Here is a 22984-nt window from a genome sequence, read left to right as displayed (position 1 = left end):
GGGCGTTGTTATCCATTGTTGTCTGTTAGCTGCTTTATAAGGCAGAACCGCATAGTCAGCTGCTCTGCTAGGAAATATGTGAAACTGTCAGTAAGTATTCAGAACTTTACTTTTGTTACTTAGCCTTTTTCCAGTGTTGAGCAGGGACTGAGAGCTCTTCATTAGTTCCCTCTCTCTGACTTTTGTCACATGCTAATTTTGGCAATCCATTGCATTATATGGGGAAATTAGAGCAGTATAAGCTAATTTTCCCGGTATTTTCTCAATTCAATAGACTAAATGAGAGCAGAACTCTGGATTTTAGCCGTTTGCACAAGAGTGCTTGTATCATATCCTGGTTATATTGTCATATCATGTGATGATTCCACGTTTGTGCTTTTGGTGAGAAAGTCATAAAAATAGACTTCAGACTAGGCTAGTCCATCCCTGTTCAGTAATAGCTAATGTTAATTAAATAGGGAATAATCAATTTAAAATTCATACCTCTCATTTTACTCAGCTTTTCTACTTCTCCAAGTGACACAATTCCTAGTGAAACTGCTAATTTCTAGTTTATGGATTGCATCGCAGGGTCAGTCTTTAATTAATTGGACATTGCAAGAGCAACATCAGCTGAAAATTTAGGTTTTGTGAAAATAAACCCTTACAAATTGAAGACCATTAGACATGTTTCCATGAAATTAAAAACACGGTCCAATGTATTTGTATTGTGGTAGAGACTAGAGGTTTTTCAGTCAAAGAACAGGGCCCCATTGCTTTACTCATTTGTACAGCACATAGCGCAGAGACAGTCTGGGCCCCAGAATGCTGACAGTTTTTCATTAGCAACAAGGTGGGCATCATTCCAATGAAAGCAGGGAAGTGAAATTGACAGGGCACTGGCTGCTATCTTTTGGGACTGGGGGTGGAGGAAGGTTGGGAAGTTGAAGACCAAGAGTGTGTCAGGCATGGTGGGGACTGAAAGTTACAGCTTGCACAGTTTCTCTCATGCTGTGTATTAACTCACATACTTGGTTCCCAAACAAGCTGTTGAGTAAGAAATAGGGGAATTCAAAAAAGAGGAACTGAATAGAGGAACACAATCTGCTTAACCATGGATCATGTGCGGTGTTTGGTGCCTTTGGCAAGTCCACATGGCCAGTAGACATCTGATGTATTTAAAATGTGCTCTGTTTAGCAGAATCCCTTAACATTCGTGGATTAAATGAAAAAAGGGGCCTAGTGACTGCAGCTGGCTCACCAAGTATACTTATTCCACGTCAACATGCGAGTTGAAATATGCATTTATTTCTTACCTTCATAACTCCCGAAATTAGGCGGGTGATGTAAGCTTTAGGTACATTGTAATGCAAGACAAATGCTGACTTTCTTTTGTTGTTCATTTATGAATGTCCGATTCCTGATACGCTGTCTGTTCTTTTGTTTCTAGGAAAAAAAGAAAAAATGCAGTGAAGAGCCGCAGAAGCAGGACTTGGACAAGGTCTTCCTCCCCAACAAAGCTAGAGATCAAGGGGTGACTTCCCAAGCTAGCGAGGTGCAGGTGGAACATCCTGAAGTGTTTACAGAGATTCGGCTCAGTGATGAAGTAGAGGATGGAAAAAATGTGAATGATCTGTATGATATCCCCTTGACTTCTTTAACCTTAGCAGATGAAGGATCCCGATCAGCTACCCTAGAACCTCTAACACAAGGAGAAGAATTCAGAGCTAGTCTCTTGCATGAGAAATGCCGGGAGAGGTCTGAAGAAGATGATAGAAATAAATCGGACAAACCTCAGAGCCTTATGGAAGCACTTGCTAATCAATCAGAAAACTCTGGCATAGCAGAAAGTACCTTTAAATGCGGTGCTGCTTGCACTCAATCACTAATGGGAATTGTATGGGACAGAGGAACCGAGAAGGTACAAGAGGCTACAAATCCTGCTCTTTCTTTGGAGGCACAACCTGTGCTGTCACAGCTCTCTAATGAAGCCAAAGAGCGTGCTCAACCTTCTGGGTTGAAAACTTTGTATCCCGATTTATCGGCTGAATTGTCCCACGAGAGACTGACCACACTCGCGGTAAAACCACTGTTACGTAACGAGAGGCTGTATCCAGAGATTCCCTCTGAGCCGGAACTAGTGCCATTTACCAAAGAGCAGTTGAAAATCTTTGAGCCGTGTTCGTGGCTGGAGAATGTTGATTCCTACATGGAGGAGTTTGAGCACATTGCTCATCAGGATAGACATGAGTTTCATGAATTGCTCCTGAACTATTGGCGCTGTAGGAAGCAGCTCTTGCTGGCTGAGGCGGAGCTACAGGCCATGACATCAGATTGCCAAAGTGCCAAGGACAGGTTGTGGACTTTTAAGGAGGAACAGCAGTCGGTCAAGGTGGTGTAACTGAAGTTGCTTTTGATCATGGCTAGTCTATGATCCCAGTCATGTGGTCTGCTGAATGTGGATGTTTGCTGTATTTAAGCTGGCTTGTACAGAGATTTGCCTTGGATGATGTCTTTTTTTTTTCGGTTCAAAGGAAAATAAACCTGTCACTGCTTAAGTCAAGTTCATTACATAGAAATACTCATTCCATGGAATCCTTGATTTTAAACTTGTAGCTAATATAGTGGAGTGCCGTCTCCCTGACAGTGAGCTCTGATATACTAAAATTCCTGTATGTAGTGAATTGGAATGAGAGTTCCAATGCATTGCAGTATGAAAACTGGAATTCAGCTTAGAATGACCATCTGCGGTTAGCAAAATACTTCATTATGGTGCCAGTCCTGTCCATCCTCCTTCCTGGGTGTGGATGACCCCATGTCCAATAGTCTTGGGACAGTGGTTCCGGAAGGATTTGAGGATACAGCTCGGCAGCCTGGTTATTTGGAGCAAGGGGACTGAGGAGAGAGCTCCACTTCCACTGGTTGTTGCTTCCCTTATGTAGCACAGAGATTCTTGTTATTGTGGCTGCCACTGGAGCCCTGAAGTATCTTTGGGCTTGTCTATGCTGCATCGCAGTGTGGACTACCGGGATGTGAACTGCAGAGTGCAACTAAGTGTTGCACTGAGTTACCCCATTGAAAAGAAGGTCCTGGCTTCATATTAACGTAGTCCTGTTTGCAAAAGGACTAGGTTACTGCCAACTAGGTACCTTCTAGTTTGCACCAGCAGCTTCAATGTGGGGTAGTTACAGTGCCACACTTTGGTGCGCTCTGCAGTTCACACCTCTGTAGTCCACACTGCAGTGCACTGTAGACATGGCCTTTGTAACTCTGCAGTTGCCTAATGGGGAAGGATTGTTTTGCTCATGTCTCCGGGACAACCCCATTACACAGCTTGATGTTCCAGCTGTGTGCTGATTTGCAGGATTTGGTCTTATAGGGCCCTGTCTTCAACTAGGAAAAATTGGAGATATTCAGCAGTGGTGGAAGTTGTAGTCAGTGTAGATGTTCTTACCACTCACTGTCCGATCCTTCCTAGAGCAAGTTTAGATAGTAAGAATGCCTAAACTATCTATTCGAGAACTTCCTCTATTGCTCCCATGAGTTGAGCTGTATGGCTGGTGAATTCCCTGTCCATTTTTTTCCTATGCTAGATGAGACTTGAGGGCCCCAGTGTAGAAATATCACTCTTTTTTTAGAGGAATGTGGTGTAAATGAACATTATAACGTTTAATTATGATTGAATGTTACCAGTCTCTTAAATTTTGTATTTATTCATTTTTATGTGCAATACACTGCATCTATACTCTATCCACAGACTCTTACATTAATATAACTGATTTCCTAGTGTAAAGTCCTGCATGTGGTGCGAACAAGTTTCAAACCAAATTTTCTAAGTGTGTGTTTTGAAGCTTAGTTGCATGGCTGTATGAAGCAATGACATGGGCAGAATGGAACGATGGCTTCATTGTATTAAAGAACATCGGATGAGGTGGGGAAAGACTCCACTCAATGATTTGATTTGCAGTTTGAGGAAAGTCGTTTCAGTGCTTGGCAAGTCTGGATAATTTTAAAATATGTTGCGGCAAATAGATGTTAAGTGGGCTGGAGTCTAGAAAAATACTCCCCTTGCATACATATTGTGACTTTAAAATAAGATCAGGGTCTGCCTGGAAATTCTTTGTATGTTTTTTATATATACATTTTAAGGGTAGATGGGACCAAGGCTGTGAGGCAGGTGTGCTCTACTGGATTGGGTGTGAGGGTGGAAGTCGAGAGACCTGATTTTATTCTCACTTCTGCCACTGACTCACCACGTGGTCTTGGGCAAGTCACTTAAAATCCAAATTTTCAAAAGTCGTTTCTGAATTTGGGTACTTTACTTTGTAGGGCCTGATTTTTCAGAGGTGCTACGCAGTCATCCGCTCCAGTGCTCAGTGCCTCTGAAAATCAAGTTGGACATCTAAAATCAGAATCTGCTTTCAAAAATGTCTTAGCCTCTGATTCCCCATCTATTATCTAAGCAGAACATTGCTGACCTGCCTTTGCAAAGAGCTTTGAAATCTGTGGTTAAAAAGCTCTATGTAAGTGCAGATTTTTTTAACACACTTTAAAAAGAAAGTGCATAAAATAATTGTTCTCTTTGCAGGGTATCTGTGCAGATCAGTGCCAAGTGTCTGACTACCATCGCTACCAGACAGTAGAGATGAATGAAAGTGTGTTGGGGGAACTAAAGAGGTTGTTTGAAGCCAAAACGGAGCACGTGCATCAGACGTTGGTGCTGCACTCGTACACTTCAATATTGTCCCGCTTGCAGGTGGAGTCTTATATTTATGGATTGCTTAATAGCTCATCCCTGCTGAGATCTGTGGCTGTTCAACAACAAGAGCAAGGTGTGTCCCCGATCTGAGTTTCCGCCTCTGGTGTCCCTAGCATGCAGAATACTACACCTGAACTTTCAATCTGCAGTTCTAGGTGTGGATATTCATTGTAGAGGAACCCTCTTTCAACACCAAAAAGTAGGGGGAGCTTATTCAGTGGCCCATGAAACTGCAATCCATCAAAAGCACCCTGACTTTCTCACTTCAGTCTCATGGAGCATAGACACAGTTGCAGAAGTCAAGTGCTTAAGCTTATTTTGGCAGCAAATTGCAGGAGTGCCCCCTGCTGTCTGATCTATGTAGTGCCACTGGCTTTGCCTATGTCAGAAAAATATTTTCGTTCTGCGTGCTGGAAGTGGGCGGAAGGGAGGCTTTAACTTAAAGCAGGGGTCGGCAACCTTTCACAAGTGATGTGCCGAGTCTTCATTTATTCACTCTAATTTAAGGTTTCGCGTGCCAGTAATACATTTTAACATTTTTAGAAGGTCTCTTTCTATAAGTCTATAATATATAACTAAACTATTGTTGTATGTAAAGTAAATAAGGTTTTTAAAATGTTTAAGAAGCTTCATTTAAAATTAAATTAAAATGCAGAGCCCCCTGGACTGGTGGCCAGGACCCGTGCCACAGGTTGCCTACCCCTGACTTAAAGTAACAAAGATATTTTTATATCAAAGTTGCTATTTAGTGATTACAAGATGTTTTAAAAAAACTAGTGTCTTAGTTTTAGAGCGTAGTAGAGTATTTGTTTGGATTTAATAATATACAGTAGAACCTCAGAGTTATGAACATCAGAGTTACTAATTGACTGGTCAACCACATACCTCATTTGAAACTGGAAGTACGCAATCAGGCAGCAGCAGAGACCAAAAAAAAAACCACAGTGTAGTGCTGTGTTAAACATAAACTACTAAAAAAATAAAGGGAAATATAAAAAAAAAATTTGACAAGGTCGGGAAACTCTGCTTGTTTCATTTATAGTAAGAGTGTTAAAAGCAGCATTTTTCTTCTGCATAGTAAAGTTTCAAAGCTGTATTAAGTCAATGTTCAGTTGTAAACTTTTAAAAGAACCATCACAATGTTTTGTTCAGAATCATGAACAACATTCCCGAGGTGTTTGTAACTCTGAGGTTCTACTGTACATATAAAGGACAAAGGAGAAATTTTCTATAGAACCCCTAAAGCCGTGAGGGTATTAGTCAGCCTAGCAGGGCTCTTAAGAGTCACCAATGTCGGAGCTCTAATTCTGTTTCTAATTCACAGCTTCTAAGCAGTCAGAAAACCTTTCCTCGGACTTGGGTCACCTGAAAGAATGTGTCAGCATTCTTTTCGGTTTCACGCGCAGAGTTATCGAAGATCCTCAGTTCCAGAGTGACCTCCTCCTTTGGCTGCAAAGGCTGGTAAGGGAGGAGTGTATGGAGTAACTGTTGTTTATTAAAACGAACTGAATCAGTCCCAGAGGCCATCCCTGGAAACCTCACTACTGCTCTTGCTGTTTGGTGTCCTGGGTGAAAAGAATTTGGTGGCTTCATTCCAGTTCTTAGCAGACAATGGCCACATCCCTGAAACCGCTAACATAATTGGCTTCTTTGTTGATAGAATCAACTGAGAGCCCAGGTGTTGAGAGGACTGGAGCCTGTGAACCCAAAGATGGTTGGTTTGGATTAGGACAGAGCACATTAATAAGGCAGCATGGGGAAAACTCATGTTGGAGATGGAGGTCTTCATCACTGTCAATCTGGTGATCTTTCTTCATCACTCAGTTTCACATAAATCGGTTCTTTTAAAAAATGCTTTGTATTGTTGCTCTTAAATCAAGCAGCAGCCCCTGCTTGTCAAAGAGCATTGTTGTCCCCGTCAGCCTTTTGGTGATACAGCATTCTCTGTACAAACCCATTGGGGGTTGGAAAGTGCAAGGAGAATAATAGAAAAGCCAGGTTTTAACAAGTCTGTGAAGGAGCCAACCTTGAAATTCCCTTACAAGATGCTCTTTATTGTTTAGGTGTCAGTCTTGCAAAGAGTTGGCTGTCCAGGGGACCACCTCTTCCTCTTAAACCACATCCTCCGTTGCCCAGCAGGTGTCAGTGGATGGGCTGCTTCATTCATACAGGTGTGAATGTTTAATCCTGTGTGCTTTGCTTTTTTTGGCTGAGATTTTGGAGTGGGTAGGAGAAAAGAAGAGAGTCTCTCCTGCTTGAAACCATAAGACTATTACTAGACTAACTGGCAGATTCCAGAAATATGGAATCTGGGGCCTAGGAAGGAGAGGAGCCAAAATCTTTCTGTGGGGCTTTGATGGGCTGGATTTTCAGCCCTCCCAATCTTGTGCCGTAGTGAGATCTGCAGCTAAGGACAAAAGCCGTGTCTTCTTTGCAGACCTATTTCTCACTTAGATCAGCAAGTGGGCTTTGTCAAGATTTTCCTTTAATGTTAGAAAGTTAAAGGAAAAGCCAGATCATGGAAATTCAGAGATTTTTTTTTTTTTTAGAATCTGAAACTAAACTAGCTGTGGCTTCTGGTTTGCTTAGACTGAAATCTTGGTTTCATTTCAGATCAAAGTCTTGGATAACCCATCAGGAGTCTTTCATTTTATGCAGTCTCTTGCCTTGCTTATGTCTCCTGTCAAGTAAGTGGGAAAGGAGAGAATTTGTACACGTGTTCTGAAAATGTTTATCTCTGGATATTCAAACACATGGTGGCACTAGGAATATTCAGATGACGTTGAGGAATTGTCAAAATGGGCACAGTGAACTGATAGTTAAATCTAAAGTCTTGTTGTTATTCACTCATCCCCTATTTACAGCCTCAGCGCTATTCTCAGATGCTAAATATTTAGCATGATGAATGTGCAATAGCCCTATTATTCTTATCAATGTTGAAATAAAGTTCTCGGCTACTGTTTGCGGGAGCAATTGTCATGGATGAAAAGGAAATTCCTGAGTCACTAGGTCTGGAACAATTGTTGCATGCAAAGATTCTGCTGTTTAATTTTTTCCCCCTATACTTCTAACTTTACTCAGAAAAAACAATTGCAATACTTGATGAAAACTATGAAGTCAAGGACCAATGATAACAAATGAAACATATTTCAGAGGAAATAAATGTTCTGATCAAACCCACAATCTTTTCCTGTTTGTCCTCTTCCCCACCCCGCTCTGTTAGATTAGTAAAGGTTAGTGTGACTTTTATGTTTGTGTGTGCTCACTGCATTAGGAGAGTTACAGCCACTGGTTTTCTGAGTGTCAAGATAGTAGCTATTGAGCCTAATTGATCTGAAGCAGTTCTACAGAAGTATTTTAAATGGGTAAAGAGAGAGCTGGACTGAGTTATTTTTAGAGTTAATATTAGTCAAGCCTGGGTTGTCTGAATTCCAATTAACTGAAACTCCAACCATCTGTTGGAGGTTTGATTTCAGTGCATAAGGATTTATATACTAAGCTGAACTGACTGAGGCAGTGTGGGAAAGAAATTGGCCTACACATTTTGATGTCTGTGCTCAGAGTTTGCAGGCTAGGTTGAAAACCCTGGAGCAGATCCTTCAGCCCTTGTAAATCTGCAAAGCTTCATTGAATTTCATGAAGCTTTATTGAAGTACATCAGCTGAGGATCTGGCCCCTGGAGGGCAGACTTCAGTCTGAGCCAGGTTTTGGGTGTCCCCTAAACCTTGAAATAGCTACAGTGCAACTCTGACTATGCAAGTGAGTAACAGTAGCAGTGAATCTAGTGTCTTAAAATGAGTATGAATTCACAACGATCAACTTTTCTTTTTTCTGATTTGGATGCTGAGAGAAGATGTAGTTATCCTGACAGCATGTGTAGTGTTTCACCAACATGTCCTGACAGGTTGAGAGAAATCAGACCTTAAGATCATGTCATTTTGGTTACTGTGTGGCTTTTCCCCCTACTTCATTTTTGATACGGAAGGATCAGCTGACATCACCTGTACAGTTAATGAATCGTGTACACCATTTGTAAACCAGTATTTCAGGCTATCAGGTGATCTAACGTATGGGATTCTGTCTCTAGAGGCTTTCAAGTTAGCAGCCACTAAAATAATCTTGAAATGGAAGTATGAAGAAAAACAAGATGGCCAGAATGAGGCGTTTAAGGTCCAGTGCCTCATGAGCTGTCAGAGCTAGATATGAGTGCTTCATACCATGGGAGGAGTCCCAGCTTTCAGTTGGTAAATAAAACATTTGGTTATAGTCCTTTTGATTTATAAACTTATGACTTGTATTCACTTTCAAGGCCCTTCATGGCCTATCACCACACTTCTGGCCATCTGTCATTCACTATCAAGATATAGACTCCTGTCTTTGATCAGCTGATCGATCAATCCATCTAAGATACTTTTATGGCCCCCATTACCATAGTATGACAGTCCGTAATGAATTTATCCCCACAACATCCCTGTGAGGTTGGGCAGTGCTGTTATTCCCATTTTACATATGTGGAACTGAGGCACAGAGAGGCTAAGTGATGTGCCCCAGGTCACACAGGAAGTCTGGTAGGGCAGGGATTTGACCTCGGTCAGATTAGGATCCTAGGTTAGTGCCTAGATCCACTGGATGATCCTTCCCCTTCATTGCCCACTTGTTACATTTTCAAACAAGCACCTTTGTGCTGTCTCCCATGCTTCCCCTCACCCTTGGGTGGAACTCCTTGTAAACATTCACTGCCTTGTCATGCTCCAAATCCCTCTTTAAACTCTCTGTTGCTGTGATGCTTAAAAACACTTGACAATGGTTAGGCAGTGGGTGCTAAACCATTGCCCATCACGCTCACCAACATTGTCTCATTATTGTGCTTTCCTGTCTGCCTGTATCCACCTGTTATCTTATCTTACACTTGGACTGTAAGATCTTTTGGGCAGGGATCATCTTTTTGTTCAGTATTTGTACAGTGCCCGGCACAGTGGGGTCCTAGTTCATTACTGGAGCTCCAAGGCAGGGCCGGCTCCAGCGTTTTTGCCACCCCAAGCGGGGGGGAGGCGGAAGCCGCGATCGGTGGCACTTCGGCAGCAGCTCTATCGCCGCCATTTCATTCTTCGGCGGCAATTCAGCAGCAGGTCCTTCCGTCCAAGAGGGACTGAGGGACCTGCTGCCGAAGAGCTGGACATGCCGCCCCTCTCCATTGGTTGCCCCAGGCGCCTGCTTGCTGTGCTGGTGCCTGGAGCCGGCTGTGCTCCGAGGTGCTACAGTAATACAATTAATAACTGTCACTGCTTTTGGACTGACCATAGCAAATACTGGATGCCAGATCAGTGCAATTTTCAGTCCCTGGTTCACCTGCAGATGCTTGGCAATGGTTGGCATAAGCTCTTTTTTTTTTTTTTTTCATTTTGTTTGTTATGGATTCACAAAGGTACCCAGCAATGTGTTTCTTGTAAATTATAACAGCAGGGTCCCTTAGCATGGGTGTCCTGCAAATTAGGGTTGATGGCAGTTTACATTTTTCAGGGTATTGTGCATAAATCAATTTGTTAAATTGGTAATCAACTTGAGTATGAATTTTTATTGACTGGTAACTTGTTCCACACTAGATGCATTGGGCAACCTTGTTAGTTTCTTGTTCCTGTTTGAGTTTTAAGAGGTTTTTAAAGTAAAAAGAATAGTTGTACACCTCTACCCCGATATAATGCTGTCCTCGGGAGCCAAAAAATCTTACCGCGTTATAGGTGAAACCGTGTTATATCGAACGTGCTTTGATCCGCCGGAGTGCACAGCCCCGCCCCCCCAGAGCACTGCTTTACCACGTTATATCCGAATTCGTGTTATATTGGGTCACGTTATATCGGGGTAGAGGTGTACTGCAAATTTCAAATGTTTACTTTGTTTCTCTAGTTTACTTAAGCCTGGCTTTCATGTATTCCCAGAAATCGAGCAGACTTTATGTGCCACATGACACCAAGTGAAAGAAAATCCTCCACCTCCTCTGGGAAAGAATCTGGGAATTGGACATTAGTAGATGAGGGAGGAGAAGAGGTATGTTAAAACTAAACAGCTCTCCTTAACGCTTGTGCTCAAGCCTGTTGTATGTGTCTTATTGAAGGATTGGAGGAGGGAAAAACTAAATATTCTCCTGTAATGGATTTCCATTTCAAACCATAAATCTTATATTCCCTTCATGGTAGAACAGTGATACTCAGACCTCAGTTGTTCAGAAGGCAAATTAGCAATCAACATCAGAGCTGCGGAAGTTGAGGGTGCTGCCGCACCCCCTGGCTTGAAATTGTTTCCATTACATACAGGGTTTACAGTTTGGTTCAGTAGTTGTCAACATCCCCATTATACAAATTGGTCCAGGCCCCCCGATCAACATCACCCAAAAGAGCCACACAAGAATGCATTCTTGGTTTCATTTACCACAGTACTACTCATGTTTAAACAGTATGATGGGAAATATTTAGTTATAAAACTCTTACAGCAAATAAGTTGATAATTTAGTGCAAGTAGATACTTTTATTATGTTATTAACCAATTAAGTTATCCTGAGTGGTTAATAACTTAGACTGATTAATAATTAAATCACAGTGTTTTAATACCACGTGCTGCAAAGAGCTGCAGGAGACACATTAAAGAACTACTTGGGACTTGTAAGCCGCAGTCTGAGTATCACTGTCCTAGAGTATTACATTTCCAGTAATATACATCTGAGATAGAATGCCTCAGGTAATTTAATCGGGAAGGAGGGAAATAGAATAGACTGTTCAAAAATAGTTGTATAAAATTACCCTTGTTCTTTAATAGTGCAGAAATAGATACCCATTTGAGAACTTTCCTCCTTTCAGTCATCATGGAAATATTGCTGCGCTGGGGGCTATGATGTTTTTTTCCTCTTACTTTGAAGATGGTATCTCCCACTTCTTTATAGTTGATGGCTGCTATCATATAGGAACACACAGAAAGGGGGAATGAAAGTATATGTTAGTGTGATACTTCCTAGGTGTACCCAGCATTGTGAGGTAACTCACCACACCGGCCCTTAGCATGAAGCAGTCTTGTCTGTGCCTGCTGTGGGTCAGTTCCCTGAAATCACCAGCCTCTGGCAGCACAACACTGCCTTCCAGGCCTCTGCAGGACACAATAGGCACACACCGCTCCCTCACCGCCCTCCTCAGAATGTTCCCTGCAGTGCCCAGCATTTTATCCATTGAACACTCACAAAATTAGCAGGCCTGCTGTTCACAAAGGAACCATACATACCAGTTTACCATACACACCTGCTGTTTACAAAGGAACCATGCACACCACTTTGCTTAACACCACAGCACTTAGTTATTCTTGTTTTCACTATAAACATACCTTTTTGTTACCCAAGAACAGAGATTCCTTTGACAATGAGTAAGAATATTGGAAACTAATGATTTTATTTTATATGTAAGCCTTTGTCTCTTTCAAGAGACTAAATTCAACTAACAGGTTAACCTCCTGTCTACAGAAGTTTATCTCGCCCAAGGTTCTTTCCAGCATTTTCAGCCAAGCCTTACTGAGACCCTTCTGAAAAGCAGAATCACCGTCCTTTTACTTCCTCAGTGAAGGGTGTCATCTTTGCCCCCACAAATATAGTAGAGCGAGCCTTTGATATGCACCTTCAGACAGGGTTCTTCCCATTGCTCTTTCTCTTCCTGTTAGTTTCTTTCTGAACTCCCCACAGTCCTTCATTTGCATTCAGTTCACACTGATGATAGGAGACTCATTTTGTAAAGTATATGCTACTTAGTTTACATTCAAACAGCCAACTAGATAAAACTTTTCTTGTCTGGCAGGAAACTGTTTTTTCACCGTGGCTGGCAACCTGTCCCTAAACCCAGACCTTACAATTTTCAGTGCATGTACATAACTCCTTACATATTACCTGTACAGACATGTCACAATGTTATTGATGACTAGAGTGATATAGACTTTTATTGGAAACCTTACATGACATTCTTTGAACTAGAATACATATATCCGCCTCAAGAGATTCCTGTAGCCCCTATGCACCCCCTCTGTGCCCCATGCCAATTGGCACTGACATTCTGGTGTCACAATGAGCAGTGGGAAGAAGACCAGTATCCCTTTTCTACATTCTTTCTCTGCCATCCCCCCACTTCCCTTCAAAAGAAAACTGGAGGTAGATAGTATACTAGCCAGGTCCATTCATTATCTGCTCCCCTCTCCTCTTGGGGAAGCTAATAAAATCCACTCTGATATGTTTCTTTTTTTGGTAGGATGAAGATCCCGAAACTAGCTGGATTCTCCTTTTGGAAGATGACTTGGTTGTCCTCCTGTCACAGTTTCCATTTCATGAACTGTTTCAGCATTTTCTTGGGTTTAACTCTAAAGGTGAATTTGCTGCTAAATACATAGACTTGTAGGGGATAAGGAATTATTTTAAATGTCAAACATGTCTGGGACTTATATTGTTCCAGTGTACTCTGAAGGATTAGATTTTATCCCTCCTTTCACTCTGATCTGTTAAACAGTTCCTTTTTGGTAACTGGCAGTAGATCTGCTTTTCAGATCCCATCTCTTTTCCCTGGCCTATGAGTTATAAACGCCTCACTCCTTGTGCTCAATCGCTGTTTCTTAAACTCTTCTCCATCTCTGTTCACCCACGTGAAAAGATTACAAGATCTCCTGCAGGCAATTTACATAAATTATTTGTACTTGCACAATTAGATTTTAATCTACTGTGAATCTGTTATAAAATGGTATTCATGCTGTATGAAATAAATCATATAGATAGCAGAATAGAAATGCATTCCCTCATTGCTTCTAATGTTTTTTGAGTTCTAAATTTCTAGGTAACTTGCTGATTTTTGTGAAGCTTATGGTTCAGTGTTTTGATTTTGTAGGTGTTTATTTCCCTGAAAAAACAACCCCTCAGGAGATGATGAAGATTTTTGCCTTTGCGAACTCCTTAGTGGAACTGCTAGCTGTGGGGCTGGAAACATTTAATAGAGCACGCTACAGGCAGTTTGTGAAACGAATTGGTCATCTGATCAGGTAAGAGGAACAGCTTTCTTCCTCTGTCGTCTGAATCTGCACAGACAGATCTTGGAGTTTAACAGGGGCAGCAATAGATCTAGCAATGTTAGTGTGTGTGTAGGCATATAACATATGTGAGCATATGAATGTGATTTAGAGTAAGTTCAGTGATGGTATTTCTCAGCATATAGGCTAGGAACCCTTAGGGGGCACTAGACTCATAGGATGGAGGGTACACAGTGGGGCAAAGAGAGGCTGCATGACCATCAGTTCACACGGTCTGCAGGTAGTTATTGAAATATGGCTGCTATCCTTCCTTGTTCCTGTGGGTTCAATAACATTACACAGCTACTCAGCAGAGATCAGTGCACAGCATAATGGAGCAGAGGTATTTTTAATACATAAAATAAATATAATACGCTTAACCACCAGTGCTGCACCCTGTGCAGCATATACCAGTCTGTTGACATGGAGACCACCAAGCCAGAGCCAAAAGGCTTAAAAAGCAGAATGTGAAGAAAAACAATATTTTCATTCTCTGAATAGATGGTTTAAACTCCCTCATAGATTTCCACTACATCTTCAACCACTCCGACCCCTCCATTAAATTCTGGAACACTCCCACACTAGTATCAATTTCCTGGACACCACAATCAGCTTCAGCAATGGAACTGTAGACAACCATATACAAGAAACCCCAAGATCACCACATTTACATTCATATATCCATTAACCACCTCAAACAAACCAAGACATCTGTTGTCTACAGCCAGGCACTCAGTTACCACTGAATTTGCTCCAAGAAGAAAGTCCAGGATATATACATCTTAACACACACAAAACCGCCTTCACCAAATAAGGACACTCCACCAAAGAAGTAGATCACATCATGGAACAGGGCACCCAAATACCCTCAGAGAACCTGCTTCCATATAGAAATAAAGCCTCCTGCGACCGCAAACACTTAGTTGTCGCCTACAGTCCTACTCCAGAGCACACATGGGGTATCCTCAAACTACTAGAATTCATACTCGATTTTTCCAGAACTCCCTCTTCTAGGCTTCAAACAACCCCCCAACCTCACCAAGCTCATAATCAGAAGCAAGCTCCACACAGATCAGGATGCACCAACTCAAAGTGGCACCAGACCCTGCCAGAACAGATGCAAAACCTGCACACACATGTCCACTGCTATAATGATCAACACTCTCCATGACACCTTTTAAGATCCATGAATCCTACACATGCTATCACAACATGTGGTATACCTGATCCAGTGCACTAAATGCCCCAAAACAATTCTGTGGGTGAAACCAGACAGTCACTACACTCTCAAATGAACTCTCGCAGGAAAATAAGACGATAACACCCTATCACCTGTGGGTGAACGCTTTTCACAAAAAGGTCCGATAGAGAGTGATTGGTCAGTCCTCCTCCTCCAAGGAAATGTGCACAAAAACTTTTGAAAAGACAAGCCTGGGAGCTTAAATTCATAACTCTGATAGACATTAAAAATCTTGGACTGAACAGACACTGGATTTATTGCTTATTATAACAATCTGTAACCCGCTAACCCCCTCTTTTGGTCCTATGACTGCTTAGGTATTAATGGGCCACTCTACCTCGAATGGTCCCTTAGAATATGTGCTAACTTCTTATGCTAAACAATCTGTTCCACCTTGCATTTAGCTGTGACACTCTTAGGGCATGTCTACACTACAAAATTAAGTTGACTTAAGTCGTCTATAGAGCCACTGCATTAATTGCAGCGGTGTTTCATGTCCACATTCTGCTCCTTCTATCAGTGGTATGTGTTCTCACCAGGAGTGCTTCTACCCATTTAACTGTGTGGGCATTGTGGGGCACTGACAGCTGGAGTCCCCCTGCCACGGGGCTCATAGCCACAGCCCAGCCCTGCCTGGGGCTCACAGCTGGAGGCCTCGTCCCCCTCTTCATGCCCCCCCACCGAGGCTGACAGTTCAGGTTGTCAGCTCCTGGGGCTGGCCAGGGGGGCCCTCCGGCTGTGTACCCCGTGCAGGCTGACAGCCAGCAGCCAATATAACTAACAGACACTGCGTTGCCCTAACAACATTGACCTAAATGCTCTATCTCTTGTGGAGGTGGAGTTAAGTCGATGTAGTGGGCGACTTATATTAATGGGAACTACATTTTAGTGTAGGTGCTTAGAGTTAGGTCAGGGTAAGCTGCCTTACATCAACCTACCTCTGTAGTGTAGACCAGGCCTTAGAGCATTTCCCAGACCTGAAGAAGAGCTCTGTGTGGCTCGAAAGCGTGTCTCTCTCACCAACAGAAGTTGATCCAATGAAAGATATTATCTCACTCACCCACCTTGTGTGTATCTAAGGTTAAAAAAAGAAGGGAAAATGGATAGAGAAAAGGGTGCAGGGTGAAAACTGTGCCAGTGCATGATGTGTGCAGGATCCTGTCTGCCAAACTATCTCAAAGGTGCACCAAGAGAGGCCGGAAGTCACAGGATGAAGTGCATCTGACGAAGTGTGTATTCACCCACGAAAGCTTGTGCTCCAATACGTCTGTTAGTCTATAAGGTGCCACAGGACTCTGTCACTTTTTACAGGATGAAATGTATTTCATAAAATGTTTCATGCATGCTTTCCCTTTTGGGTTAATGATCCAGTTGGATGTTATGCATGCTTTCTCTATGCTAACCCAGAACCACCGCAGGTGATTTAATTCAATTAATTACTTGAAGCTCTTTGTTGTTGTAGTGAATGGACATAGCTGTAAACCAAAAGTCACTCTACGTGGTTCCTTCTACAATTCTGCCAGTTCAGTCCATGTGTTTATTACTGTCTAATCTAGATTGTACTCTCTTTAGGACAAAGGTTATGGCTTCCTTCATACTTGTTCATTACTGAGCAAGTTAATGGTGCTTTCTTAATTATTAGATATATGGGCTTTTTTGTGTGCACTGCCAATTCCTAAAGAAGGGATGTATTTAACACACAAGCTTATGTGTCCTAATCTATTTGGTCTAGTAAAATGTCAATTTATTTACCTGTAAGACCGAGGAAAGATAACATAGGTCAGCAGATGGAAAACTCCGAGGGTATAGGTGCCAGACACTCTGAAACTTGAGGACAGAAGATTGAGTTTTTGGCTCTTGCTTGTGATCAGAGTTACTGTTTCTGGACACTGATGATGTACTCTCTGATCTTTTTATCCTCCTTTCCCTTAACCCCTGTTGCATAGGATGACAGTTTGTTATGTGAGTGACCACTGGGCCCAGTATGTTAGCTGCAATGAAGAGTATGGATCAATAATGCACCCCTATTCTGTGGAGAAACTGCAAGTGGAATTTGATGAACTGTTTCTTCGGGCTGTTCTACATGTGCTGAAGGCAAAAAGGTAGGAAATCCCAGTGAAGGATGTGAAAACTCACACCAAAATGCTATTAAAAACAATAGGAGGGTGAAGGTTGTGTCTAGAGGTGGGACCAAATAAAACCCTGCATAGAACACCCCAGGCTGCAGAATCCAGAATCTGCATGGACAGCTTTGATCTGATTGTGACTTAATATTTTAATAGTGTTTCAATATTTTCTGTGGATTCAGACTAGACTGTAACATACAAGATCCTTAAACATGCAGATGGTTACCAAAAAGGGGAGTGGTTAGAATTCAACAGGCTGATGTAACTTATGCTGTTGGGACTTGCCCAGCGCAAAGTGGGATCAAGATCAAGGGAACAGAAAGCCCACTCTTGTACTCCTCTTTCCCAAATGAGGTGTTGGCTCCTCAGCCAGAGCAGAGGGTCTGGACCGGTAATTTCTTTCAGGCACTGAGGCTTATTGTTGTGCAAATTATTTCTCCTTGGCTCAAAATCCAACAGGCTGGGTGTCTGGCAGTTCATGTCTGAGATGCCTTATGGAACGTTATCGAGTGGCATGCTTTGGAAGCTCTTCTTCATCATGCATTGTGCAGAAAATGAGCACCTGGAAAATCTCTGCTCCACCGTGCAGCCTGCCGACTGCAAGCACAAGCTCAGAGGTAGAATTCCTTTGCTTGCTATGAATTAAGAAACCTGCAGGGCAGTGTTCTGAATTCTGTTCCGGATCTGTAGCTAAACACAGCCCTTCTTCCAGTGCCTAGGCATGTGAATTCCAAAGAACAAGGATGTTGCCCCTTCTGATTGGTAACTGCAATCACTTAAGTTTCGAACAGGGCGGCACCCGCTTCTCACGGTTGCCCCGTTTCTGGTTGAGTGTGAGCCTGCTTTTTTTTCAGTCCTTATAACGGGGTGGTGCCCTTCTGTGTTACTGCGAAGTTAACTGCATTCACCGTTTTCCAAAAACAAAGTTGAAATCTTCAGTTTAAACACTCAGCAGTTGTGTAGTGTTCTCTTCAATCCAGTACAAGGCTCAGCCCCTTTTGTTGTTCTATGTCTGGGAGAAGCAGAGCTTCCCCCAGGCTTTGTAACACAGAATTCTTGGACATCACTTTGTCTTGGGGTTCAGTTTTCCGGTGCTCACTTTAGTTTTCAATCAGTGCAGAATGACTTCGCTAGCTTAATTGCTGTCTAAAATCATGGTATATGGCATGAGCAAAATTCCTGAACTTACTTAAAACCTACCTGCTCTGCTTGGCTCTCCCCAGTTCTGATCTTGCCTTGACTGATTATATAAACTATTTAAAACTGATAAAAGGAAAAGGTCTTGTAACGGCATCGGCACTCACCTCTTGCAAGTGCCCCTGCCCGGGCTCAGTATTCAACCAGATCAGCAGGGCCCATCACAGTACTATCACCTAGGTTCTGGGTTCAGTTTCCTGGGCTCAATCCTGCCTGCACTGACCTGTCCATGGTCCTGCTGCTCTTCAAGCCAGTCAGGCACCCGGTTTTCCCTCTTCAAGCTCCAGGCAGTAACTGAGTTCTCTGCCTGTGCTGCTTCCTCTTATATGGCCCTTTTGGCTGCTCCAGCAGCCTCTCTGATTGCCTGCCTGGGGGACTTCTCCTCTGCTTTTTTCTGGGGTGGGGTGAGGCAGGGTTGCGAGGCCTCCAGCAGGGAGCCTCCGGACCTACTTCACCCCATCACAGGTCTTTTCACACAGTTTGTAGTTCACTTGTGGAACTCATTGCCACAAGATATCATTGAAGCCAACAGGTTAATAAATTCTAAAAAAACCCCAAACATTTTTATGAATAATGAGCATCCAGAGTTAGAGTAATAACAATTAACACCCCCCTTCCCCCACCCCAGGAGTTTTGGAAAGACTATAAATCCTCATGCTTCAGGACATAAACACACCTATAACTATTGGGGTTAGGAAGGAACCTTTCAGGTGGGCAGGGTATTCCATAGCTACCTGCCCCTGGGTTTCTTGCACCTTATCTAAAAGGGCTGGGACTGGCCAGTTTTGGAGGTGGGATACTGTACTATATGGGTCACTGGGTTCGATCCAGCCTGGTAGTTGGTATGTCTCTGTTTCTGTTCCTGGCATTAGACTAAAGATAAAATATACGTTTTGTTATAGGAGGCAATTAACCATTTCACCTATATTGACCTGTATTTCCTCCACGTGATATGCAGACCCAGAACACATTGAAAACTTTGAGAAGAATCTTGCGTCCATGAACTGCTCGGAAGAAATTTGTCTGCTCACCACGTTTGCTCAGATGGCACAAGCCAAGCGGGCTGATGCGGATGAGGACTTCATCAGAGTCATTGTACTGGAGATATATGAGGTGGGCAATGCCACGGGGCCAATTCTGTGAGGTGCTGAACATGACTGTTGAGCACTGAGTAGTCTTCCGTTGTTAAGTTAAATAGAAAGTTCAAGGCATTCAGCACCCATTAGGATTAGGGCTTTAATTTATAACCCTATCAAGCTGTTCTCTTCTCCTGGCTTGATTGTTTAATACTCTAGGACTGAAATAAAGTATCCTGGATGGCTTGTTTGTCATTGCTACATCGGAACATCACTTCTGTAGACCAGGCTGGAATGAACAAAGTCAGGATGTGGGAAATCTTTTCCTTTCCTTGCCTCATTCCCTTTCTCTGTTGGAGCTGGCCTGCAGTGCATTGGAACTGACCTACCTGGAGCTCTGACTTTCCAATTTTATTGCTACCCGTGTGTACCCATTTTAATTTTCTGAGATCCATGGAGCCTAGGCAGTGTGGTTCAATAACTTTTCATGCTGTGTCAGGATAAACAATTGGAAGAACTTGAACTGGAGTTTGCAGTTTGTAAACACCACTGTCCAGGATCAGCAGAAGAAAAAAAATATTGTTTTATTGTATTCTCCACTACACTGCCCATGAACCTAATCATAGTGTGTGGGTTTTTTTGTCCCCTCCACCCCTCTGTTCTCACCTTCTCAGGTATCTTATGTCAGCATTTCCACAAGAGAGACATTTTCAAAGGTTGGCAGAGAACTCTTGGGAGCAATCACAGGTGTCCATACTGGGGTCATTTCTGTGCTCCTGGATCGAGTTAGAGACACCATTGAAAAAGTCGGGATGGTAAGAGCCGATCTGTGTCCTTTAAAACAGCCACCATTAAGAGCTTAAAGTGGATGTTATGACCTCGTTTATTAAGGATGAATAACCAGAAATTTGGCACAGTGCTTTATTAGGTGGTGCAAATAGAAACTGGTTGTGCTGTGACTGTGAGCAGATATGCTCAGCATGTTCAGATGGGAGTAAATAGAATGCGGGAATGAGGGATGCTGGGGTCAGTGTTGAGTAACGGTCAGTCCTTTTTCACTGTGTGTTGTACAGTGCTGAGCACATTGTCAGCACTAAAGAAACCAATCTCTTTAACCATTGATTTGTTATACGTGTATTTTCCCCCTTACAGGTTTCCTTATACTTGTTTAAAGAGCTGCCATTGTACCTTTGGAAGCCCTCTTCCTCGGAGATAGCGCTGATCCGGGACTGGCTATTGAATTATAATCTGAGCACAGTGGAGAATAAACTAGCCTGCATTATCCTGGAAGGGCTAAACTGGGGATTTGGTGAGCATGTATGTATTAAAAATTGAAAGCTTGACACTCAGTCAGACCTGAGAAAAACTGTTATTCAACTAGCATTGTAACTAATCGCGAATGTTGGAGATCAGTTAACAGTACTAACACAGTCTACAGGGATGTGATGGGTTGCTTTGTATGCAATTGAAGGTGTGAGAATACAGGTATCCCAATGGTTTTGGAAGATGCTACTGGAGGAACCAATTCTGTTCCCCTGCCATACGGTCACAGTTGTGATTGGCAGAGGCAGAGCTCCCTCATTATAAACCAGAGGAGGCAACTGGCAGTATGTTTTCTGAGGGCCTGTTGACTATGGAATGTGCTTCTCTCCTGGGCCTGCCAGTACCCAGATTTCCAGGTGCTTGGCATAGATTACCTTTTCCTTTCTTGCATTTAAGGAGGCTGGTGGATTTATAGGAGGTGTGTGTGTCTGAAAACTGGGCTAATTTAAGTGTGAAGTCTTTGTTATGATATGATTGGACTGGAGTCCTTTGGTGCTTGTGGAAAAGTCCTTCAAACTGGAAACTAGTCTTTGGAATTGTGGTTTGAAATATTGTACAGAAACGTTAGCTTTTGAAATGTTTTTTATATGATTTTTTTTTTTTTTTTTTTTTTAAGGATGGGACCAGTAAACTCAAAAACAAATCAATAAACTCTTGGGGTCTCTAGGAAGGTCATTTTCCATAGACAGGTCCTCAGCTGTAGAGCTCTGTGTGTCTAGAAGTCTCTGAGCCTGAGTTCATTATCCTTCAGTGTACGGTGCAAGACTCCTCTTGCTGACCAAGCATTTGGCTAATCTAATGCACCAGTTATGTTCTTTCCTTTTTGTGTTTACATTGACATCAGTTCCTTGGTGATGTAACCAGAAACCAGGTGAGGGTACACTACAGTGAGAATGATGACACAACTTTATAGGTCTTCTTTAATAAAGAAAACAAACTTTAACAGGATACTACTCTTCACCTCGATCCAGCTGTCCATGCTGAAGTTGCATTAATGGTCCTAGAGGCGTACCAGAAATACCTCCCTCAAAAACCATATGGTGGACTGCTTTCTGAAAGCATAAAACAGGTACTTCTCCCTCTCTGAATTTTTGGTGGTTGTAGATGAAGTGAAGGATGGGAACCTCAAGCTTAATTTTAAAAAACCCAAACTTTCATGCCGTTGTATTGGGCATTTCATGGCTGAAAGGATAGTTATGATGCTCTAGCTAAGGTATTTGTTATACACAAAGACTATGTTAAAAGAACATTATAAAGATTGCAAAGTCAAGCTCTCAACCTTAATTCTGGCATTTCCTAACTTTTATCTGTGAAATTTTGATTCATTCCCCCTTATGCGTATGCATGATGATACAGTGTTTAATTATGTGATCCCATGTAATTTGCCCAGGACCACTGCCTATTCAGTGCACTGAATGGTTGATGCTCAATTAATGAGCAAGCTATTCAGTCTTTTGTTTTCTCCTCCTGGTTCAGTGGTTGGCCCTGATGTCTGTTCAAACTCTGCTGTGAATACAAAATTATTAATTTCCTCATGGGGTTTTCCTTGGTGCTCATCTCTATAGTATCTGCATACTTCACAAACATTAAATTTAATTTCCCAGCACCCCAGTTGGGAGGGTCGTATTAGCCACATTTTACAGATGGGGAACTGAGGTACAGAGAGATTAAAGTCAAAAGTATCTGTCCCCTGGCTCTGTCCTGTCCCATCTGGCTCTGTCTCCTTGCCCAGCCAGTCCATCTCCCCACAATCCTATCTCTTAGTCCTACTTCTTTCCCTCACCCCCGCTAGTCCCAGTCATGCTTGTGTCCTCCCTATCCAGGTGCCTTGCCCCAATGTACTTCCCATCGCCTTTGCATTCAAATCAGGCAGCTTCCTCTTCCACTCTGTTTGGGACCAGCAGAGAAGGGCAATGAGAGCACAAAAAAGACAGGCTCTCAGTTCCAGTGCTGAGTCTGGCCTGGTCCATGTCAGCCCACAGCTGCAATTGTGGGTAAAGTCCTGCTGAGTCCTCCATAGCTCTGAGTTGGAGCATGCTCACTGTGGATGGAATCTTCAGAGTTTTTAGCTGCTGTGCTCTAGCTAGTCTCTACTGAGCATGTGCAAACTGATTTTTTCCCCTCCAACGGCTTATAGTTTGCACAAAATTGGGTGGATTTTCACGGGGCACCAAAAGGCACATCCCTGATATAGTATTCCTGTGCC

General features: G+C 42.7%; 1 protein-coding gene across 3 annotated transcripts in view; it reads left to right on the top strand.

Moving 5' to 3' along the window:
- Window positions 1-1427: 1427 nt before the first annotated feature.
- EPG5 (ectopic P-granules autophagy protein 5 homolog) overlaps window positions 1428-22984 on the top strand; it is a gene marked incomplete at its 5' end in the record, with an annotated part of 77933 nt that continues 56376 nt past the window's right edge. For all 3 annotated transcript variants that reach the window (XM_034773404.1, XM_034773406.1, XM_034773405.1), the window contains 14 exon segments: window positions 1428-2371; window positions 4568-4811; window positions 6063-6199; window positions 6802-6909; window positions 7352-7425; window positions 10675-10783; window positions 13012-13126; window positions 13639-13789; window positions 17003-17158; window positions 17642-17799; window positions 19338-19492; window positions 20130-20270; window positions 20608-20772; window positions 21725-21847. In XM_034773404.1, coding sequence (XP_034629295.1) covers window positions 1428-2371; window positions 4568-4811; window positions 6063-6199; window positions 6802-6909; window positions 7352-7425; window positions 10675-10783; window positions 13012-13126; window positions 13639-13789; window positions 17003-17158; window positions 17642-17799; window positions 19338-19492; window positions 20130-20270; window positions 20608-20772; window positions 21725-21847 — 2780 coding nt within the window.

This window comes from Trachemys scripta, chromosome 6 (assembly GCF_013100865.1).
Source record: "Trachemys scripta elegans isolate TJP31775 chromosome 6, CAS_Tse_1.0, whole genome shotgun sequence".
Lineage (NCBI taxonomy): Eukaryota > Metazoa > Chordata > Testudines > Emydidae > Trachemys > Trachemys scripta.
The sequence above is the reverse complement of the archived record's forward strand: the minus strand, read 5'-3'. Positions and strand labels throughout refer to the sequence as shown.